The 18,181-nt window shown below is 41.6% G+C and overlaps 1 protein-coding gene across 2 annotated transcripts in view; it reads left to right on the top strand.

Annotated features, from left to right (window-relative positions):
* Positions 1–18,181, top strand: part of thoc5 (THO complex 5) — a 66,184-nt gene that overhangs the window by 20,051 nt on the left and 27,952 nt on the right. Inside the window, exons 7-10 of one of the 2 annotated variants that reach the window (XM_063034240.1) lie at positions 4,428–4,560; positions 5,176–5,211; positions 12,299–12,376; positions 13,612–13,655. In XM_063034240.1, the coding sequence (XP_062890310.1) occupies positions 4,428–4,560; positions 5,176–5,211; positions 12,299–12,376; positions 13,612–13,655 (291 nt within the window). The remainder of the gene's footprint in view (positions 1–4,427; positions 4,561–5,175; positions 5,212–12,298; positions 12,377–13,611; positions 13,656–18,181) is intronic. The other variant, XM_063034241.1, reaches the window with a different exon arrangement.

The raw sequence follows: 18,181 nt of genomic DNA, 5'->3' as shown, positions 1-18,181 counted from the left end.
AGGTCTACTGATAAGGTCTCTCCCTTAATCCCCGAACAAAGCAAATCTTTAGAAGGAGTAATTAAACGACTCGCACCCATGTGTTTGATTGTCCCGAGGAAATGCAAAGAACTGGGACGTTGGGTGATTGTGGTTACAATAGGGCAGCCAAGTAAACAACACCCATAATTTTTGATTAATTCAGTGACTAAAGGGTTGATGAACACAGAGGTGTGTATTGGCAATTTAATACGGCTGTCTGAAGCCAGTTTGATAGTGAACCTTGAAAAAAATGAATTCGGCCACACGAGGGTCACTTACCTGGGAATTGTGACACAGGGGCAGCTGGCAGTGATGCAAGCTACAGTGCAGGCTATCGCTGACCTCGCAACCCCGACAGACAAGAGGGCCCTCAGAAGGCTCTTGGAGATGGTGGGGTACTGCAGGAAGTTTTGCAATAACTCTGCGGTCAATACCCGTCCCCCTCCTACTAAGCCCTTGCGAGAGAAAATTGAGTCGGAATGGGACGACCCTTGTTGTTGTGGTCCGGGACAAAACCAAATGAGAGGTTACATTGGTCGCAATTCATCAGTGTTTTTGGCCACTATGAAGTTTGCTGAGTTGGAGCCTGGTCTAAAGGATTATTAATAACACGTGTAAAAGGAACAGAAAATGTGATGACTGTCTGTCAAGGTGTTGACAGCTTCAAACTCGCTGTGTTAGCCAAATAGCTGATAAAGATGTATATTGTGTATGTATCAAATAATGTAGTCATGTTTGTAATTTTTACCTCCCGGTAAAAATCCTTAAAGGGGGGAAGTGTTACGAGAATACACATAAAATTAAGATGTTTGCTGGCCTGGGCTAGCATCAGTGGCATCAGCAGTTGGTCTGCCACCTGCCCTCAGGGGAAGGAGAGATAAGGAACAATGGAACAGCGTCTGGAGATGTGTAATGAAGGAACGGGGGAGAGAGAGAGCTGTCTGGAGCGGCTCCCCTCTTTGAACCTTGAACTGTTTGAAGTGGTGGACAGGCGATACCAGCAGGGGGATAAAAAGGGACAGGTTCGCTAAGACATGGACACACGCCACCCGAGGTAACGAGACCCTGGAAGCGGTACGCCTCTCACGAGTGGGTGAGAAGTACCAGACAACGACCAGGGTGGAAAGGTACGATCAGCGGGAACCCGGTGTGTGTCCGCCCTTGCCTGGGTGCCGGGTTCACTGCAGAGGATCGACTGCACCTGGAGGAGGGGTCACAGTCGGTGACCTCAGGTGACATCACCAAGGACCCGCCCAAAAGCTGCTTGTGAGCAATCTCGCTGGTCTGTGAGTGAAGCAGTGTTCTGAATGATCAGTTGTTCCTGTTCTCTCTGTCTCTCTTCCCCCACGTTGTCCATCGCCATGGCAACAATTACTGCGAACTGAACTGGACTGAACTTTGAGTCATTTTGAAATTTGGTCATTTACCCCTAGACAATGATAGAGCTTGATTGATGCTGTTATCTTAATTCTGTGCACATGTGTGTTTATCATCGCTGAACTGTTGCATTTATTATCCTTTCGATTACTGTGTTGCTTGTTTCTTTAATAAAACTTTCTTAGTTCTAGTACTCCAGACTCCAACTGAGTGATCCATTTCTGCTGGTTTGGCAACCCAATTACGGGGTACGTAACAATATTGACTAGTTGCATCATGGCCTAGGGAGGAAACACCAATGCCCTTGAATGGAAAATCCTACAAAAAGCAGTGGATGCGTCCCAGTCGATCACCTGTAAAGCCATCCCATCTACCATCAATGTCTGCAAGGAGCGCTGTTGCAGGAAAGCAGCATTCATCATCAAAGACCCCCACCACCCAGGCCATGCTCCCTTCTCACTACTGCCATCAGGAATAAGGTGCAGGACCCTCAGGACTCACACCACCAGGTTCAGGAACGGTTACTACCCCTCACCTATCAGGCTCTTGAGCCATTCAATTTCACTTGCCCCATCACTGCACTGTCCTCACAACCCATGGACTCACCTTCAAGGACTCTTCATTTCATGTTCTTGACATTTATTGCTTATTTATCTTTTACCCTTTTAGTATCTGCACAGATTGTTGTTTTTTGCACACTGGTTGTATGCCCAGTTGGTGCGGTCTTTCATTGGATCTATTATGGTTTGACTGATTGTATTGGATTTGCAGGGAGGGCAGTGTCGCAATGATTTTTCCTATGAGTGTCTTTGTCCTAAACACCTGCAAGTGATGGTGAATTGCAGCCAGACTTTTTCTGCTGACTTGACAGTTTGTAGTTTTTGTACTCTGGGAGAGGATGCTACACCAAAGCAGACAGTAATAGCTGATGTAAGGATGCTCTCTTGTGATGGTGTAGAATTACACCAGTAGATTCTGGGGAAAGATGGAATTTTACCAAATGCCAAAAAATAACCTCTCAACACACCCTTCAGTTAGTCCTGACGAAGGGTCTCGGCCTGAAACGTCGACTGCACCTCTTCCTAGAGATGCTGCCTGGCCTGCTGCGTTCACCAGCAACTTTTATGTGTGTGCTTGAATTTCCAGCATCTGCAGAATTCCTGTTGTTTCCCAACACACCTTGCCTGCATATTCCACTATTCAATAACGCTGATTCTATTTAATTCTATTTTTTCACGTTAAGTTTGCTTTGGGTCTTCGTTTATCATTTGTTCACAAATCAACTTTGGGAGCTGTGAGCTTTGCTACAGAAAAACCAACATTTATCACCATCCCTTATCCAACATGTTTTTTGAGCTGAAAGGCTTGCTAAGTCGTGCAGAGGAGAGTTAATGGTCAGCTATGGTGGTCAGCAGTCAGATGTAGGGAGATAGAGAATGTCAATGAATCAGATGGATTTTTGTCAGGATTTTCAAGGGATGTTACCGAGATAAGTAGTGGTGGTTGCAATTGATAATAGACATAGATCTGAGATCATATCTCCTGTGTAAATCACAGTGGACAACAATATTTTTCAAAAGTGTTATTTCCTCAGAATATTATTTTTATTTACGATAGACCACTGTAAGCTGAACACAAATATAATTTCAGACTACTTGTGTCGCATGGGAATTTGGAGAAACAAGAAATTAACTGTTATTGAATGTAATGCGTTTAATTGCAAAACGGGTGCTGATGCTTTGCAATAGTTCAACTAAGGTAAAAATGTTTTGTTGATGATTTTGATTTGTACTCAGTGTCTGAGGCTTCTTGCTTATGTGTCCAACAATAAACAGCCAGCATTAATGGATTCCAGTTGCCCTGATACAGTTTCTCCATGACCGCAATGAGCTGGTGAAACCATTCACCATGCTCGTCACTGCCAGCACCAAGAAATCCAAATGACAATGTAGAAAATGAATCTTTAGTGACATGTTGCACTTTATGGTTTTGTATGCTTGAAGCATGTTGTCAACCAGGGTGCTCTAGTTGCAAAGAAAATTTTCAACAGTTTTCAATGCCTTCCATGTGATTTAGACAATAGGTGCAGGAGTGGGCCATTCGGCCCTTCAAGCCAGCACCACCATTCACTGTGATCATGGCTGATCATCCACAATCAGTATCCAGTTCCTGCCTTCTCCCCATAACCTTTGATTCCGCTATCTTTAAGAGCTCTATCCATCTCTATCGTGAAAGCATCCAGAGATTTGGCCTTCACTGCCTTCTGGGGCAGAGCATTCTACATATCCACCACTCTCTGATTTTCTCCAGTCTCACTAGAAGCTCTTCGAATTGCCTGTCATTGATGACCTGATTGATTTGTGGACCAACAGAAATGCCTTCCTTAAACTTGGCATCAGTTATTCGGACTAGAATTATGGATTGAAATAACAAATATAGGCGAATTTTTAAAAATGGTGCATAATCGAGAAATATCATGGTGACTTTCATGGTCGGGCATGGATGAGAGAGCACAGGTTAAGGTATTTTTAGCTTTCTTAAGGGGTACAGGGGTTTTTTATAGGATATGACAGATAAACAGGAATAGGGTACTAGGATGGCCAAAGATGGGAGGATAAAGTGTAGGTTAGGGTGTGTGTGTGTGTGTGTGAGAGAGAGAGAGAGATTGGATGAAGGGATTTAGAATGTACGTCTATTGCACACTCCAGAGCAGAAGGTGGTGGTAATGCACCATTAAGCTGGGTGCCAACCGCCGTAAAACAAGACACAGACAGACAGACTTTCATGGTCAGCAGCCCAGAATCCGTAAGATAAACCCCAAAATTATTCAGGAAACAAAATCTTTGTTGTCTTGTGTTATTATTCCATTGTTCAGTTTTGAATCATCAGGAAATTGAGGCACGTGTGAGATTGTCCAAATCTGCTTGAAACTATGGTGTGTTGAATGCTCATAAAATAAATGAATTAGTTGTATACTGTAGGTCTGAGGTTTGAATATCCATTGACAATTTATGTTACTGTCTCAATAGGCATCTTTACCAGTCCAGGAGTATCTTTCTATGCCATTTGATCAAGCTCATAAACAGTATGAAATTGCCAGACACCTGCCTCCTCCACTCTATGTGCTGTATGTACAAGCAAATTCTTACGGACAAGCTTGTGGTAAGTCAAATGTTACATTGATTTGAGTGCAGTGGCATGCAAGAAGTTCAGATTAGTGATGCATATATTTCCCATCGTTGCTTCTAACATTGACTAAATATATCTCATAACAAAACTTTATATAAATAGTGAGTTAAATACATTAAACTCTCTTTTCTGGTCCTCACATATTATTGGTAAAGATTACAAATTAAATAGCACATCTTTGTATTTGTGAACATATTTAGTAGTATTGTAGGTTTTTTTTTAATTTCACAGCAATGTCAATGTTTTCTATCGCGTTATTAGTTTAGCAGAGCTCTTTGACCAGATCTTTAAGAACTTTTGCAAGCAAATAGTTCGGCATATTTGTGACCTTTTACCTCATCTCTTGAGTAATTTAAGTGTGTTATGCTGTGAATGTCATTTGTAAAGTCTCGTGTTTTGCTATTCTTTATCTGCAGATTGACTAGCGATACTACTGTGTGGTCTTTGATTTAGCTTAAAAATTAAATATTGAATTAATTTCAGCTTTGTTGCTGATCTGTTTTCTTTTACTGACATCGTGTCTCTCTTTCATAACCTTTTTTTTTATTTGTAATCCTCTTCTGGCTGTGGTGGTGGATGCCCCATTAGCCCAGATGAACAAGGCCTCCCAGCCCTATGGGCGGGGTGAGTATTGGGACTTGAATCTTTTTAAAGCTAAGCTTTGAGTTTTTTTTTGCATTTAGAACTGTGCTATTTGTAATGCATAAAAGACAGTACACACAGTGATTTAAACCAAATTGAAGATCTTTGAGCACAAAATTTCAGAGGGCTTGACCATTTCTGACCAATTTTGGTACAGGTTTAATGGGATAGATTTCTTTTAATTTTTTTTTAAACGAAGGGTTTTTTTGCATTCAACCCTAATTACCAGATATATATATTTTTTTTTAATCCCATATAGTCATACTACAAAATTAGTAAGCTACCTTAAGTATTTGACATTTTTAATATTTCTACATGTACTTCCATGGTGTTTTATCTTAAGGGCAGTATCATTGACCTCTTATGCTTGAGTTCCAATCACAATTATTTCATTTGGGAAGAAACTACCACTACTCACTGATACTGCGTCACTTTCTCAGAGTGTATCAATATATTCATCCAAGTTTCATATACATAGTTTAACTGAGAATGCGTACTTGTTGTCCGTAACACACACAAAAAATGCTGGTGAACACAGCAGGCCAGGCAACACCTCTAGGAAGAGGTACAGTCAACGTTTCGGGCCAAGACCCTTCGTCAGGACTAACTGAAAGAAGAGATAGTAAGAGCTTCGACTAATTCCGCTAGACGGAGCAGAGTGGTGGTAAAGGAGAACTGGTTAGGTCTGGAATCCAAAAAGAAGCAGAGAGCTTTGAGACCTTCCTGGTGGGGGATGGAGATATATAGGGTCTGGACATCCATGGTGAAAATAAAGCGGTGGGGGCCAGGGAACTTAAAATCATCGAAAAAGTTCAGAGCGTGAGAAGTGTCACAAACATAGGTAGGAAGGGATTGAACAAGGGTGTATAAAACAGTGTCGAGGTATGCAGAAATGAGTTCGGTGGGGCAGGAGCAAGCTGAGACAATGGGTGTACCTGGACAGGCAGGTTTGTGGATCTTGGGTAGGAGGTAGAAACGGGAAGTGCGGGGTGTGGGAACTATAAAGTTGGTAGCAGTGGATGGGCGATCCCCTGAGCGGATAAAGTTGGTGATGGTGTGAGAGACAATGGCCTGGTGCTCCTTAGTGGGGTCATGATCGAGGGGTAAATAGGAGGTATCCGCGAGTTGTCGCTGTGCCTCGGCAAGGTAGAGGTCAGTACGCCAGACTACAACAGCACCCCCCTTATCGGCGGGTTTTATAGTAAGGTTAGGATTAGTGCAGAGGGAGTGGAGAGCAGAGCGTTCGGAAGGAGTGAGGTTGGAATGGGAACAAAGTATGGTGAAGTTGAGACGGTTGATGTCCTGTCTCGTCGGCAGTTATCTCTTCTTTCAGTTAGTCCTGATGAAGGGTCTCGGCCCGAAACATCGACTGTACGTACCTCTTTCTATAGATACTACCTGGCCTGCTGCATTCACCAGCATTTTTTGTGTGTGTTGCTTGAAATTCCAGCAACTGCAGATTTCTTTGTGTTTGTTGTCCGTAGAGTGGTTCGCCGAGCCTGAAGGTTAGGTCGCAAACGTTTTGTCACTAGTCAAGGTGACATCATCAGTGCATAATTGAGTGTTGTTTCTACCGATTGCTCATCTTTATATCGGTCTGATGACGTTCTGATTGGTCAGCTGTCGGGCTGGCTGCTAGTCACTGCTGAGTCTTGGCCAACTAGGTAGCTAACCCAGACCAGCGGAGATCACTCAGCTATCTGGTAGGCCAGGAGCCAGCGGAGAGCAGTGGTCAGTGCGACAGCCAACCAATCAGAACCACGAGTCGGACCAGTATAACCACGAGCATTCGGCAAAAACAACACTCAGTTGCACACTGGTGATGTCACCTCGACTGGTGACAAAGCGTTTGTGACTCAACCTCCAGGCTCAGCGAACAACCCTACAAACAAGCAGCCAACTCGAGCTACCAATCTTCTCTTTCATTTCTAATGTGTGCTTATGTTTCATGGTTATTTCTGGTAATCTGGGTACATGTGCTTACGTAACTCACACAATCTAAATTCTGATTTGACTTAATACATTAAATGAAACATGCTGATTATTATTTCCAATGTCCTGTCTTACTGCTATTGCAAAAATTAAATACAGAAAATATAAATGAAAAATATCTTAAATTATTGTACAACTGTTCTCTATGACATGGTCCAAATGTATTTTGGAGTATTTTTCTGATATGATTGATATACGTAGATTTTAGGAATAATAAAACTAAGATTCAAATAAATATCTAAACCAGGGGTTCCCAAACCTTTTTTAATCAAATACCATTAAGCAAGGGGTCCATGGACCCCAGTTTGGGAACCCCTGATCTAAATAGTCTAAACAAAGGAAGGAAAATAGAACAAAATCCAAAATTAATATCTATGAAGGTATTTTTAAATAAATGAAGGTATTTAAAAGTAATTTTAAAATTTGTGTTGCAAATACGAAAGTTTACTGAAATTCAATTGGGCAACCAAGATCTTCATTTTCACACAATCAACGCCAAAAAAAAATGAGGTAAACACAGCTTTGATTGGTCAAGGCTTTATTTTGTTACTTTTTTAAAAAGTGGGTAGATGATCATAAACAACAGCATTTTTGGTGTATTTCCTAATATGCTTAATGAGGATATAAAATGGACATTTGTATTTATCTTCCTTGTGACTAGACTTTTCATTATTTGTGACTCTATTATCTGAACATTAATACTCTGGCTTGTTATTTGAAATAAGGTGGGGTTCCATTTGCAACTTTAATAAAGTTTGCAGAGGGTGCTGATGTATATAATAAAATTACAGACAAATTTATGAATTTTATGTATTTCACACCTCCTTTCACACCCTTAGATACAAGGTTGCATGAAAATATGTTTTTTTTTAATTAAGCCACACCGCTTGCATTGTAATGATCTGCTTTGCACGGAGTTGGAGTAGCACCACAATCTCGTCTTGAGCAATGACAATAAAGTTCTATTCTACAAATAATCAGTGCACGTTCAGAATATGGACTTTGAAATAGTGCCATGCTTGTGGAACAAAGGAGGAGCTGTTCATATTTTGCACTATCTAAGGATTTATATGTTCATGGTAAAAATCTTAAATTAGTGTCTTCATGAAATCACTAGAATTTAAAATGTAAATGTTTTATATAATAAATCATTACTCTAATGCTGTATGATTGTAATTAAACCAGTACATGCCCAATAGGACAGTGCACATAAATTTAGATTTGACTGCTTTTAGAGACCTACAATAAATATGCATTTACTATTAAACAAGATCAACATAAGCACGAATGTAAATCATATGCATTGAGTATGTCCGGCTTTACCATTCGTTTAGCATTCCGGTAAATTGTAATCATCATATGCTGACATATACACTACACTGTCTTTTATTATTTTCTAGCAACCCCCTTTTTGTTTCTGTGTTTTGTCCACACTTCCTTAAATTAACTTTTTTGGCACCTGGGCATTGCTAGCAAGACCAGAATGTTTTATTGCCCATCCCTAGTTACTCCTGTGAAGGTGAGCCCCCACCAAAAACAACTGCAGTTCTTCTAGTGAACTTCCTTCCACGGTGTTAAGGGGGAGAAAATTCCAAGATTTTGCATGATGCTGAAAGTATGAAAATCTGCTTCCAAGTCAGAATGCTAGGTGATCGGCAGGTAATGGTGCTCCCAAGCAGCTGCTGCTTTTATCCTTGGCCACAGAGACTGTATTTTTACAGGGTGCTGTCTGAATAGCCTAGGCAAGTAACTGTAGATGGAATGTGCCTCAGTCTCTTCTAATGGTAGTGAAGAGCTTGATTGTTTAGCATGGGTGCTGGGGGTGCCAATCTATCAGGCTGCTTTGTCCTGGATGGTGCTTTGCTTGGGGGGAGGGGGGTGGCAATGGAATGTGCTTAGATTATGTTGTTGCGTACGGTCATTGTTTTTCACTTCCGTGCTGCAAAGTTTACCTAGCACTTACCAGCCCATGCCTGGGTGTTGTCTAGGACTTGCTGCGTGCAAACATGCATCTTTCATTTGCCAGGAGCTGTGAATGAAACTGAACATTGTCTGTCATTAGCAAACTTCACTGTCTCTGACTTTACAATGAGATGAAGATGATAGATGAAGCAATAGAAAAATAACTGTCCTAGATCCCCTATACTGATGCCTATGGGGGTTCTTTAGATTATTGGCTGCCAACCCCCACCACGATCATTCTTTGCAAAGTGTAGCTCTGGTCATTGGAATGTTTCACCTTGATGTCCCTTGACGTAGGATGCCTTGATGCCTTACTCTGTTAAATGCTGCTTTGATGTCGACGACAGTCCGTGTTACCTCAAGAATTTAGCAGTTTGTTATATGCTTGGCTAGGACTGAGATCTGGAGCTGGCTGGTCTTGGTAAAATGGAGACCAAACATCAGTGAACAAGTTGTTTACTGTTATTTGCCAGTATTGTTGATGATAGCTTCTATCTCTCATAATTGCAAATCACACAAAATTACATATTTTTGACTAAAGTCTTAGAAAAATATTGTACTTCCGGAGTTAGAATATATCACCCTTCAATCCCAGTTTATATATAGCATTTGCTTTTCACTGTAAAATAATTTATTTTGAATTTAGTTTTACTGTCATTTAATTGAGAAATCTAATTTTTAATAATCTGTGTAGTATCTGTTTCAGACTTAATTTTGGAATATTCAAAAAAATTAGAAAATATGATCCATAAATATGGGGTAATTATATAATATTTGGTATTATCCAAAGATTACATTGGGCTGAAGCCACTTTAATTGTATTGTACTGACTAAAATTAGTGGATGACCTAATATAGTAGTTTCCTTAGGCTGAGAACAAAAATTGCTGGAAAAACTCAAGTCAGACAGGATCTATGCAGAGAGAAAGAGAAGGCAACACAGTCTTTACGTTTCAGATCCATGGCTTTTGACTTTCACCAGAAGTGATGAAAAGTCAGCAATGTGAAACATTGACTCATTTTTTGCAGATCCTTCAAGACCTGTTACACATTTCAGACCCCTCTCCTTTTATGTCAGATTGCTAGTATCTGCAGCGGTCTCTTCTTATCTCTTGTATTTGCATTCTGTGATGTGAAAGGGAAAGAAGCAAAAGAAAACTAGCGTCACCTCCACCGTTTAATAAGGTCCTATCCGATCTTTTTCCTGCAATCACATTTACCTAGATTCCAAGGGAAAGGTAAAACATTTTACTTGACCATACAATGAGTGTAATCTAATATAGAGACAGCGTGCACTGTTGTTCCAGTCAAAAGAACAATAAGATTAACAGGACTTTGGAGCAGGTGACCTGAAATTTGAAGCATGCTAGTTTAGCTATAACACGAAATTTCACTGGCTGAAGAAGTGTACTGTCATGTTATTCCATCATCAGTGTGGACTTTGATCTGTTATGATCAGTTTTCGGTTCAGTTTTCGTTTATTGTCATTTAGAAATGCATGCATTAAAAAATGATACAATGTTCCTCCAGAATGATATCACAAGAAAAACACAGGACAAACCAAAACTAAAACTGACAAAACCACATAATTATAACATATAGTTACAGCAGTGCAAAGCAATACCATAATTTGATAAAGAGCAGACCATGGGCACAGTAAAAAAAAATTCTCAAAGTCCAGATAAACTCATCCTCTCACGCAGGCGGCAGAAGGGAGGAACTCTCCCTGCCATGAACCTCCAAGCGCCGCCAACTTGCCGGTGCAGCACCATTGGAAGCACCCGACCGCAGTGGACTCTGAGTCCATCCGAAAACTTCGCGCCTCCGACCAGCCCTTCTGACACAGCCTCTCCGAGCACCATTCTCTGCCAAGCGCTTCGACCCCACCCCAGCCACTGAGCAACAAGCAAAGCCGAGGACTCGGGGCCTTCCCCTCCGGAGATTCTGGACCACACAGTAGCAGCAGCAGTGAAGCAGGCATTTCAGAAGTTTCACCAGATGTTCCTCCGTGCTCTCACGTCCATCTCTATCAAATCAGGATTGTGCACGGCACCCTACTTGACAGATAACAGACATCACCACCGGAGTGGCCGCTGCGGGCTGCGTCGCGCCACCATCTTCCCGCCTACACTTTGAATTGATCAACCTGAATTGTGCAACCCGTTTGGTGGGGAGAGGGGTGTGGGTTGTGTGGATGGGATGGGGTTAGTGAGTGGTGTACTTCTGTTCCTGCTTCCCTTGCATTAATTAAAAGCCTGCCAAAGTATTGCTGGTTCGTTATGTGCTGTGTCATATGACCGTGGGCGATCATGGCTTTTCCTTGACTGTGATTGTTCTTGGCACATTTTTGTACAGAAGTAGTTTGCCATTGCCTTCTTCTGGGCAGTGTCTTTACAAGGTGGGCGACCCCAGCCATTATCAGTACTCTTCAGAGATTGTCTGCCTGGTGTCAGTGGTTGCATAAACAGGACTTGTGCCATGCACCAACTGTTCGTAAAACCATCCACCACCTGCTCCCCTGGCTTCTTGTGACCCTGATCGGGGGCTAAGCAGGTGCTACACCTCGCCCAAGGGTGACCTGCAGGCTAGCAGAGGGAAGGAGTGCCTTACACCTGCTTTGGTAGAGACGTATCTCCACCCCACCACCCTAATAGTTCTATCATTGTAAAATAAATGTTAAAATGGTGCATTTATGTTGTCTTTCTACTTGATTATAAATGGTATTTATAGTTTGAATAACTATCCATGAGCCTATCAGATAGGCAACAATAAAAATCAAAGCAATAATGATCAATTTACTTGCTATCAGGTATGATAGTACTAAGTATGTTACTAATACCTCCAGACTCCAAGCTGAATATTTGTAGAATCATTTTAATCCTCAAGATATTGATAGCATATATGAAAGCAGGCACTTTGTGTAGTTTCCTGATACAATGCTGTGATTAATTATGAACTTTTGTGTGTGTGAAATGCTGTCTAACGAAAAAGATGAGCCATATTTTCTGCTAATGAACTGTTGTTATGATGGCTTTTACTTATAACACAACTTGTTTAAATATCTAAATTTTCCATGTGTATCCACAGCTAAATAGATCAAATTTTTCTTTTGCCAGATAAAAATCTTACAGTAGCAATTGATGGGGATGTGGAAGAAGCCAAGGCACTTGCAAGACCACCAGAAGATTCCCAAGGTAATAACTAATCTTATTTATTGAGACTTGAGAATTTCACTCAAAGTTTGCTTTGATTGGCATTCAAGTGTTTTTGGCATGGTATATTTGCCTGCTAAGCCATGTGCATCCGTGAGGCCCCAGGTGTCACTCACAGTTGGATCTCATTGTGGCTTGTAATGAATTGAATTGACTTTTTTACTTAATCCTTCATATATATGAGGAGTAAAAATCTTTGCAATATGTCTCCGTCTAAATGTGCAATATGCAATTATAGTAATTTATAATAAATAATATGTACAACAGGATAGTCAATATAACACAGGAATACAGTGGCGTCAGCATGAATTAAGCAGTCTGATAGCCTGATGAAGAAGCTGTCCCGGAGCCTGTTGGTCCTGGCTTTTATGGGCGGTTTCGTTTCCCAGATGGTAGCAACTGGAACAGTTTGTGGTTGGTATGACTCAGGTCTCTAATGATCCTTCGGGCCCGTTTTACACACCTGTCTTTGTAAATGTCCTGAATAGTGGGAAGTTCACATCTACAGATGCACTGGGCTGCCCACACCACTCTCTGCAACGTCCTGTGATTGAGGGAAGTACAGTTCCCGTACCAGGCAGTGACGCAGCCAGTCAGCAGGCTCTCAATCGTGCCCCCAAAGAAAGTTCTTAGAATTTGTGGGGCCATACCAAACTTCTTCAATCATCTGAGTTGAAAGAGGCGCTGTTGTGCCTTTTTCACCACATAGCCAGTATGTACAGACCACATGGGATCCTTGATGATGTTTATGCCGAGGAACTGAAAGCTGTTCACCCTCTCAAACCCAGATCCATTGATGTCTATAGGGGTTAGCCTGATTCCATTCCTCCTGTAGTCCACAACCAGCTCCTTTGTTGAGGGAGTTGCAAGTTGAGGGAGAGGTTGTTTCCTTGACACCACTGTGTCAGAGTGATGCCTTCCTCGCTGTTGGCTGCATCATTATTATTTGAGATTAAGCTGATCAGTGTACTGTTGTCAGCAAATTTAATTAGCAGAATGGAGCTGTGGGTGGCGACACCATCATGGGTATACAGAGAGTAAAAGAGGGGGCTTAATACACAGTGTTCTGTTGGAAATCAAGAACTGGCTTCAGGTTAAAGTGGTAGAGGATTATCAACCACTGTTTACTTCCCTATCACTATCCTTTGTTTCATCTAAACAATGTGTGATTGTCAGTTCGTGTTAAGTTTCTTAATTTCTTTGCCTTTACATCGCAGATGATGAAAGTGACTCGGATGCAGAAGAGGAGCAGACAACAACTGTAAGTAACAGTAATTTCGGCAGAAGTCGATCTACTCTGGCTGGCATTGTTGCATTCCTAAACAAAATCAGGAATAGTGCTCCTTTGACCAGCAATCACTAGACCAGGCAGTGCTTTGAAGTTTTGCGATCTTCCATGATTGTTCTTGGCAATTTTTTCTGCAGAAGTGGTTTACCATTGCCTTCTGGGCAGTGTCTATACAAGGCAAGTGACCCCAACCGGTATCAATACTCTTCAGAGATTGTCTGCCTGGCGTCAGTGGTCCCATAACTGGAACTTGTGATGTGCACCAGCTGCTCATATGACCATCCACCAGCTGCTCCCATGGCTTCTCGTGACCTTGATCGGGGTCTGATCTGAACCACTTAATCTGAAGCCAGTTCTTCATTTCCAATAAAACAAGCCACAATGAGATCTGACTGAGAGTGATACCTGGGGGCTAAGCAGGAGCTACACTTTACCTCAAGTAGGCTAGTGGAGAGCAGGAGTGCCTTACCCCGCCTTTGGTAGAGACGTATCTCTACCCCGTCGCCCTCTGATGCTCCTTGTAAGCAAATGACACAAAGCTATGATTGTCAACCTAGTGTATACAAAGCAAGGTTGGGGTGCTAGATTTAGCCTGTCAGCGGTTGTTTTTAAGGGGGTCTTTTTTTCAGAGAAGGTGAATTGCAGAGAATAAGGCTTGAGCGCCTGAAGCAAAAAGTATCAGGATGTCTGTATTCTACAACTGCTTTAGGAAAAGATTTTAGATTAGTGTGTTACCATGCAAGTGAGAATGGGTCAGGCAGCCAGCAAGGACTTTGATGATGTGTGTGTGGGTTGGTGCATGATAATATCAAGGACCAGCATTTTGAGCAGGTGAGTGTTAGGAAAGCTGGAGGATAGGAGGCCAAAGACACAGGTAAAGCTTTAATGATGCAGAGAATGAGGGTGTCAATAAATAAATCTTGAAGTTAATTAGAAGCTATATGTTGACAGGTTCATCATGGGGTCAAATAAGTTGGTATCTATTTCTTGACCTGTAACTAATTATGGTTTTTAGTTTACTTTTAATCCCTAAACATGCATCTGCAATTATGTAATATAGAAACAAAAACTCCTGTTAGTATAAGAGGAAAGATTCATTAAGGAAACTTGTTTGTTGAGTTGGTTCTTTGATAACATTGTCATGGGGCATAGATTATTTTAATATGCTATATTACTTCAGAAGAAAGTAGCCAAATTTCCACTGGGGTTGGGTGGGACTACAACCAGAGGTCATGAGTTAAGGGTGAAAAGTGAAAAGTTTAAGGGGAAATTGAGGGGAAACTTCTTCACTCAGAGGGTCGTCGGAGTGTGGAATGAGCTGCCAATGCAAATGGTACATGTAAATTCAGTTTCAACATTCCTGCCTTAGCGAACCTGTCCCTTTTTATCCCCCTGCTGGGGCATCGCCTGTCCACCACTTCAAACAGTTCAGGGTTCAAAGGGGGAGCCGCTCCAGACAGCTCTCTCTCCCGTCCCTTCATTACACATCTCCAGATGCTGTTTCATTGTGTTTCTTATCTCTCCCTTGAAGACAGGTGGCAGACCAACTGCTGATCACACAGGACAGCTAACATCTTATCTATGTGTATTCTCGTCACACTCTAAATAGATATTTCTGAAAAGTCTTAGATTTTGCGTACTGTGAAATATAAACATGCATTTTTTTATTTTGGTCTTGTGTCTTTGTTTAAGTAGGAACTAGAAGCTGATGAAAGGAAGAGAGCAATACTGTTAACACTTTTGAAGTAATCTATAATCTGTAATTGTCACCGTTTTCACTGCCTTGAGTACTTAAGGCAGTAATTGATTATTTTTGCAAAAGTGAAGATGTTTCCATATGTACCCTTTAAACAATTTCGTATGATAATGTTTACTGCTTCAACCTTTACCAAACAGGAAAAACTCACAATGCTGGCGATCAATCCCAAGGTCCCCTGTAGTGCTGAACAGGGAAGGGAGATGCTTCTTGAACTCTATCTTAGTGAGTGAGTGAATATAATGATTCATAGTAGATGCTCACCATGGTAACCACTTTACATTGGACAGTAGAATATTGCAGAATTGTTCAGTCACTTTTTACATGTGTTTAATACCTCAGATGCTCTTTGGTCAGAGATGAGATGCTAGACTTTACAACAAATGCATTCCATGATTTGGTCTTTCCAACAGCATGAATATTAATTACTTTTTCCCAGAATGGACAATATCATTGAAGGCACATTTGCAATGTTTTTTTTAATGGTTGGGTAGGTTCCTGGTTACATTTATCATCTTAAGGAGAAGGTGGCCTTGTGGTGAACGGCATTTGGAGAGCAGTTCAGCTGAAGTATACCAAGTATCCCACATGGCTTCAATTTTTTTTTGCACCAACTATCAGAGCCAGAAGTGTTTTTCAACACTGCGTAACAGACTATTGCAACATAGCATTTAACAGCGCTTCTGCATTGAGAGATTTGTCAGCATCTGACAGTGTCTGCTGTAAAAGTTGAATGCAGAAGTTTTCTGCAGTCATTCATTGCCACAGAGCTACTAATTTTCCTGACAGCTTAATAAACAGCTAATATGTCAACCTTGATGAAGGGGCGTATCTACGGAAAACAGCGCCTGTGACAAGCACTGAAATTGCACCCCTGTCCAAACATCTGGCACCCATCTTTTAGATAACTTTACCATAATATCAGCTCAAAAATACAAGTCAAGCTCGTTAATCTTTTAATTAACAAATTATGGCACTACATGAAAATTATTACTGCACCTTCCTTGCTTTCACTGATGCAAATTGGTCTATGATGTGATCAAAGTCGGTTTTTTTCTGTTTCTTCTCTTTCTACACTTAGCAGAGCAAGATCACAGAGTCTGCCTTGACCCATGGAGGCTCTCAAATACGAAAGTATTAGTTTTAACTTGCTGAATGATCTCTCACAGCTGGTGATGGATGGTTAGCATTATCTGAATAGCAATGCGAAGATCGGGGAAGACGCTGTCATCTCCATACTGAACAATAAATTCAAGAAGCTCTTCAGATCTTGATATTTTCCTGTTGACCCGCCTTGATAGCAACATTCTGCAATCCAAAATTTCTTCATATAGCTGCTGTCCATCAACGTCAGAGCTGTACAATTCGCCCAAATTTTCGCACTTCGTTAGGTCGTTACTGTGGGCGCCATAACACAGTCCTTCGACTTCGAGAAGGAACCCAAACTTGGCGTCAGTGTCGTGCAAACAAGCAGACATTTCGTCCATTTCTCTGAGAAGACTGTCGAGTGTTCCCTTCATGACTCTTCCCATTTCCTCCTTAGCTGTTATCCCAGTGTCTCTCGAGTTCTCATCAGCCATTCGTTTCTTTCGTCTCTGACGTCTTTCAACTTCAATATTCCATTCTTGAAAGAGACCGACTCCTCCTTCGAGTGACTCACTGACCAATGCTTCTCTTTCCATCATAAAAATGATCTCGGAGGGCTTTCAAATCCAGGGCAGCATCGTGGAAGTTCATGCTAGGATCCTGCAGCCTCTTTTGAATACGGTCAATGCAAATGTGTACTTAGTTCCAAAATCCTAGCAAAAATACCAGAAAATTGTAACTCAACATGCAGTTGTACAGCTGCCTTGCGTCACTACTTGTTTCACTGGTCTCGTTTTCATTGTCTATCATGTCCTGGAGAACTTGAAGTAGCTCCTCAAGGTACTTGTTGATGGGCTTCACTGCTTCTGTCCTTGCACTCCACCTGGTTACAGACTCCGACTTAACAACCATAGGCACAGCATTTTTGAGTTTTTTCCCAGCGCTGTGTTCAACGAGAGAAAAACACGTAGAGAGCTTTGATGGTTCCAAAAAACGTGACCATCATTGTATCTTGCTTGGCTGCATGTACAGCCATCAAACTGAGTGAGTGATTGTTGCAATTCAGAAACACTGCCAGGTTGTTTTTCTCACTTATTCTTTGATGAACACCACTTCTTTGTCCAGCCATCACAGCAGCATTGTCATAGCACTGTGACCGACAATCAACCATTTCGTCCTTCTCTAGCTGTTTCAAGATGTCTTCAACCAAGCTCTCAGCATCCTTCTGGCTTATCTGGATAAAACCAAGGAAGGACTCTCTAACACGGACTGTTTTCCCCTCAAAATCAACTTCCACATACCTAACTACTTCTGACTTCTGCTCACAGTGTGCCTGATCAGGAGTCAAGTCGAACATGAGACCATTGTACTTGGCTTTACGAATGCTTCTCAGTAAACACTGGTGAACAGTGGATGCCATCATGTGGATGAATTCGTTCTGGACACCCGGTGAAAGATAAGACGTGGATCCAGGATGACTTTCCAAATGAGTGAGGTGTTCTTTTATGACAGGGTCGAAGATGGCCAGTAGTTTCAGTAAGCCAAGGAAATTTCCCACATTGGAGTCATTGTCTAGCTGAAGTGACTCCCTGTGTCCTCGCAAAGCCAGGTTCTGAGTCGCAAGGAATTTTATGCAGTGAAGGATTCTCGTCAAGAT

This window comes from Mobula hypostoma, chromosome 27 (genome assembly GCF_963921235.1).
Source record: "Mobula hypostoma chromosome 27, sMobHyp1.1, whole genome shotgun sequence".
Lineage (NCBI taxonomy): Eukaryota > Metazoa > Chordata > Chondrichthyes > Myliobatiformes > Myliobatidae > Mobula > Mobula hypostoma.
Note: the sequence above shows the minus strand (reverse complement) of the source record. Positions and strands in the feature narration are given on the sequence as shown.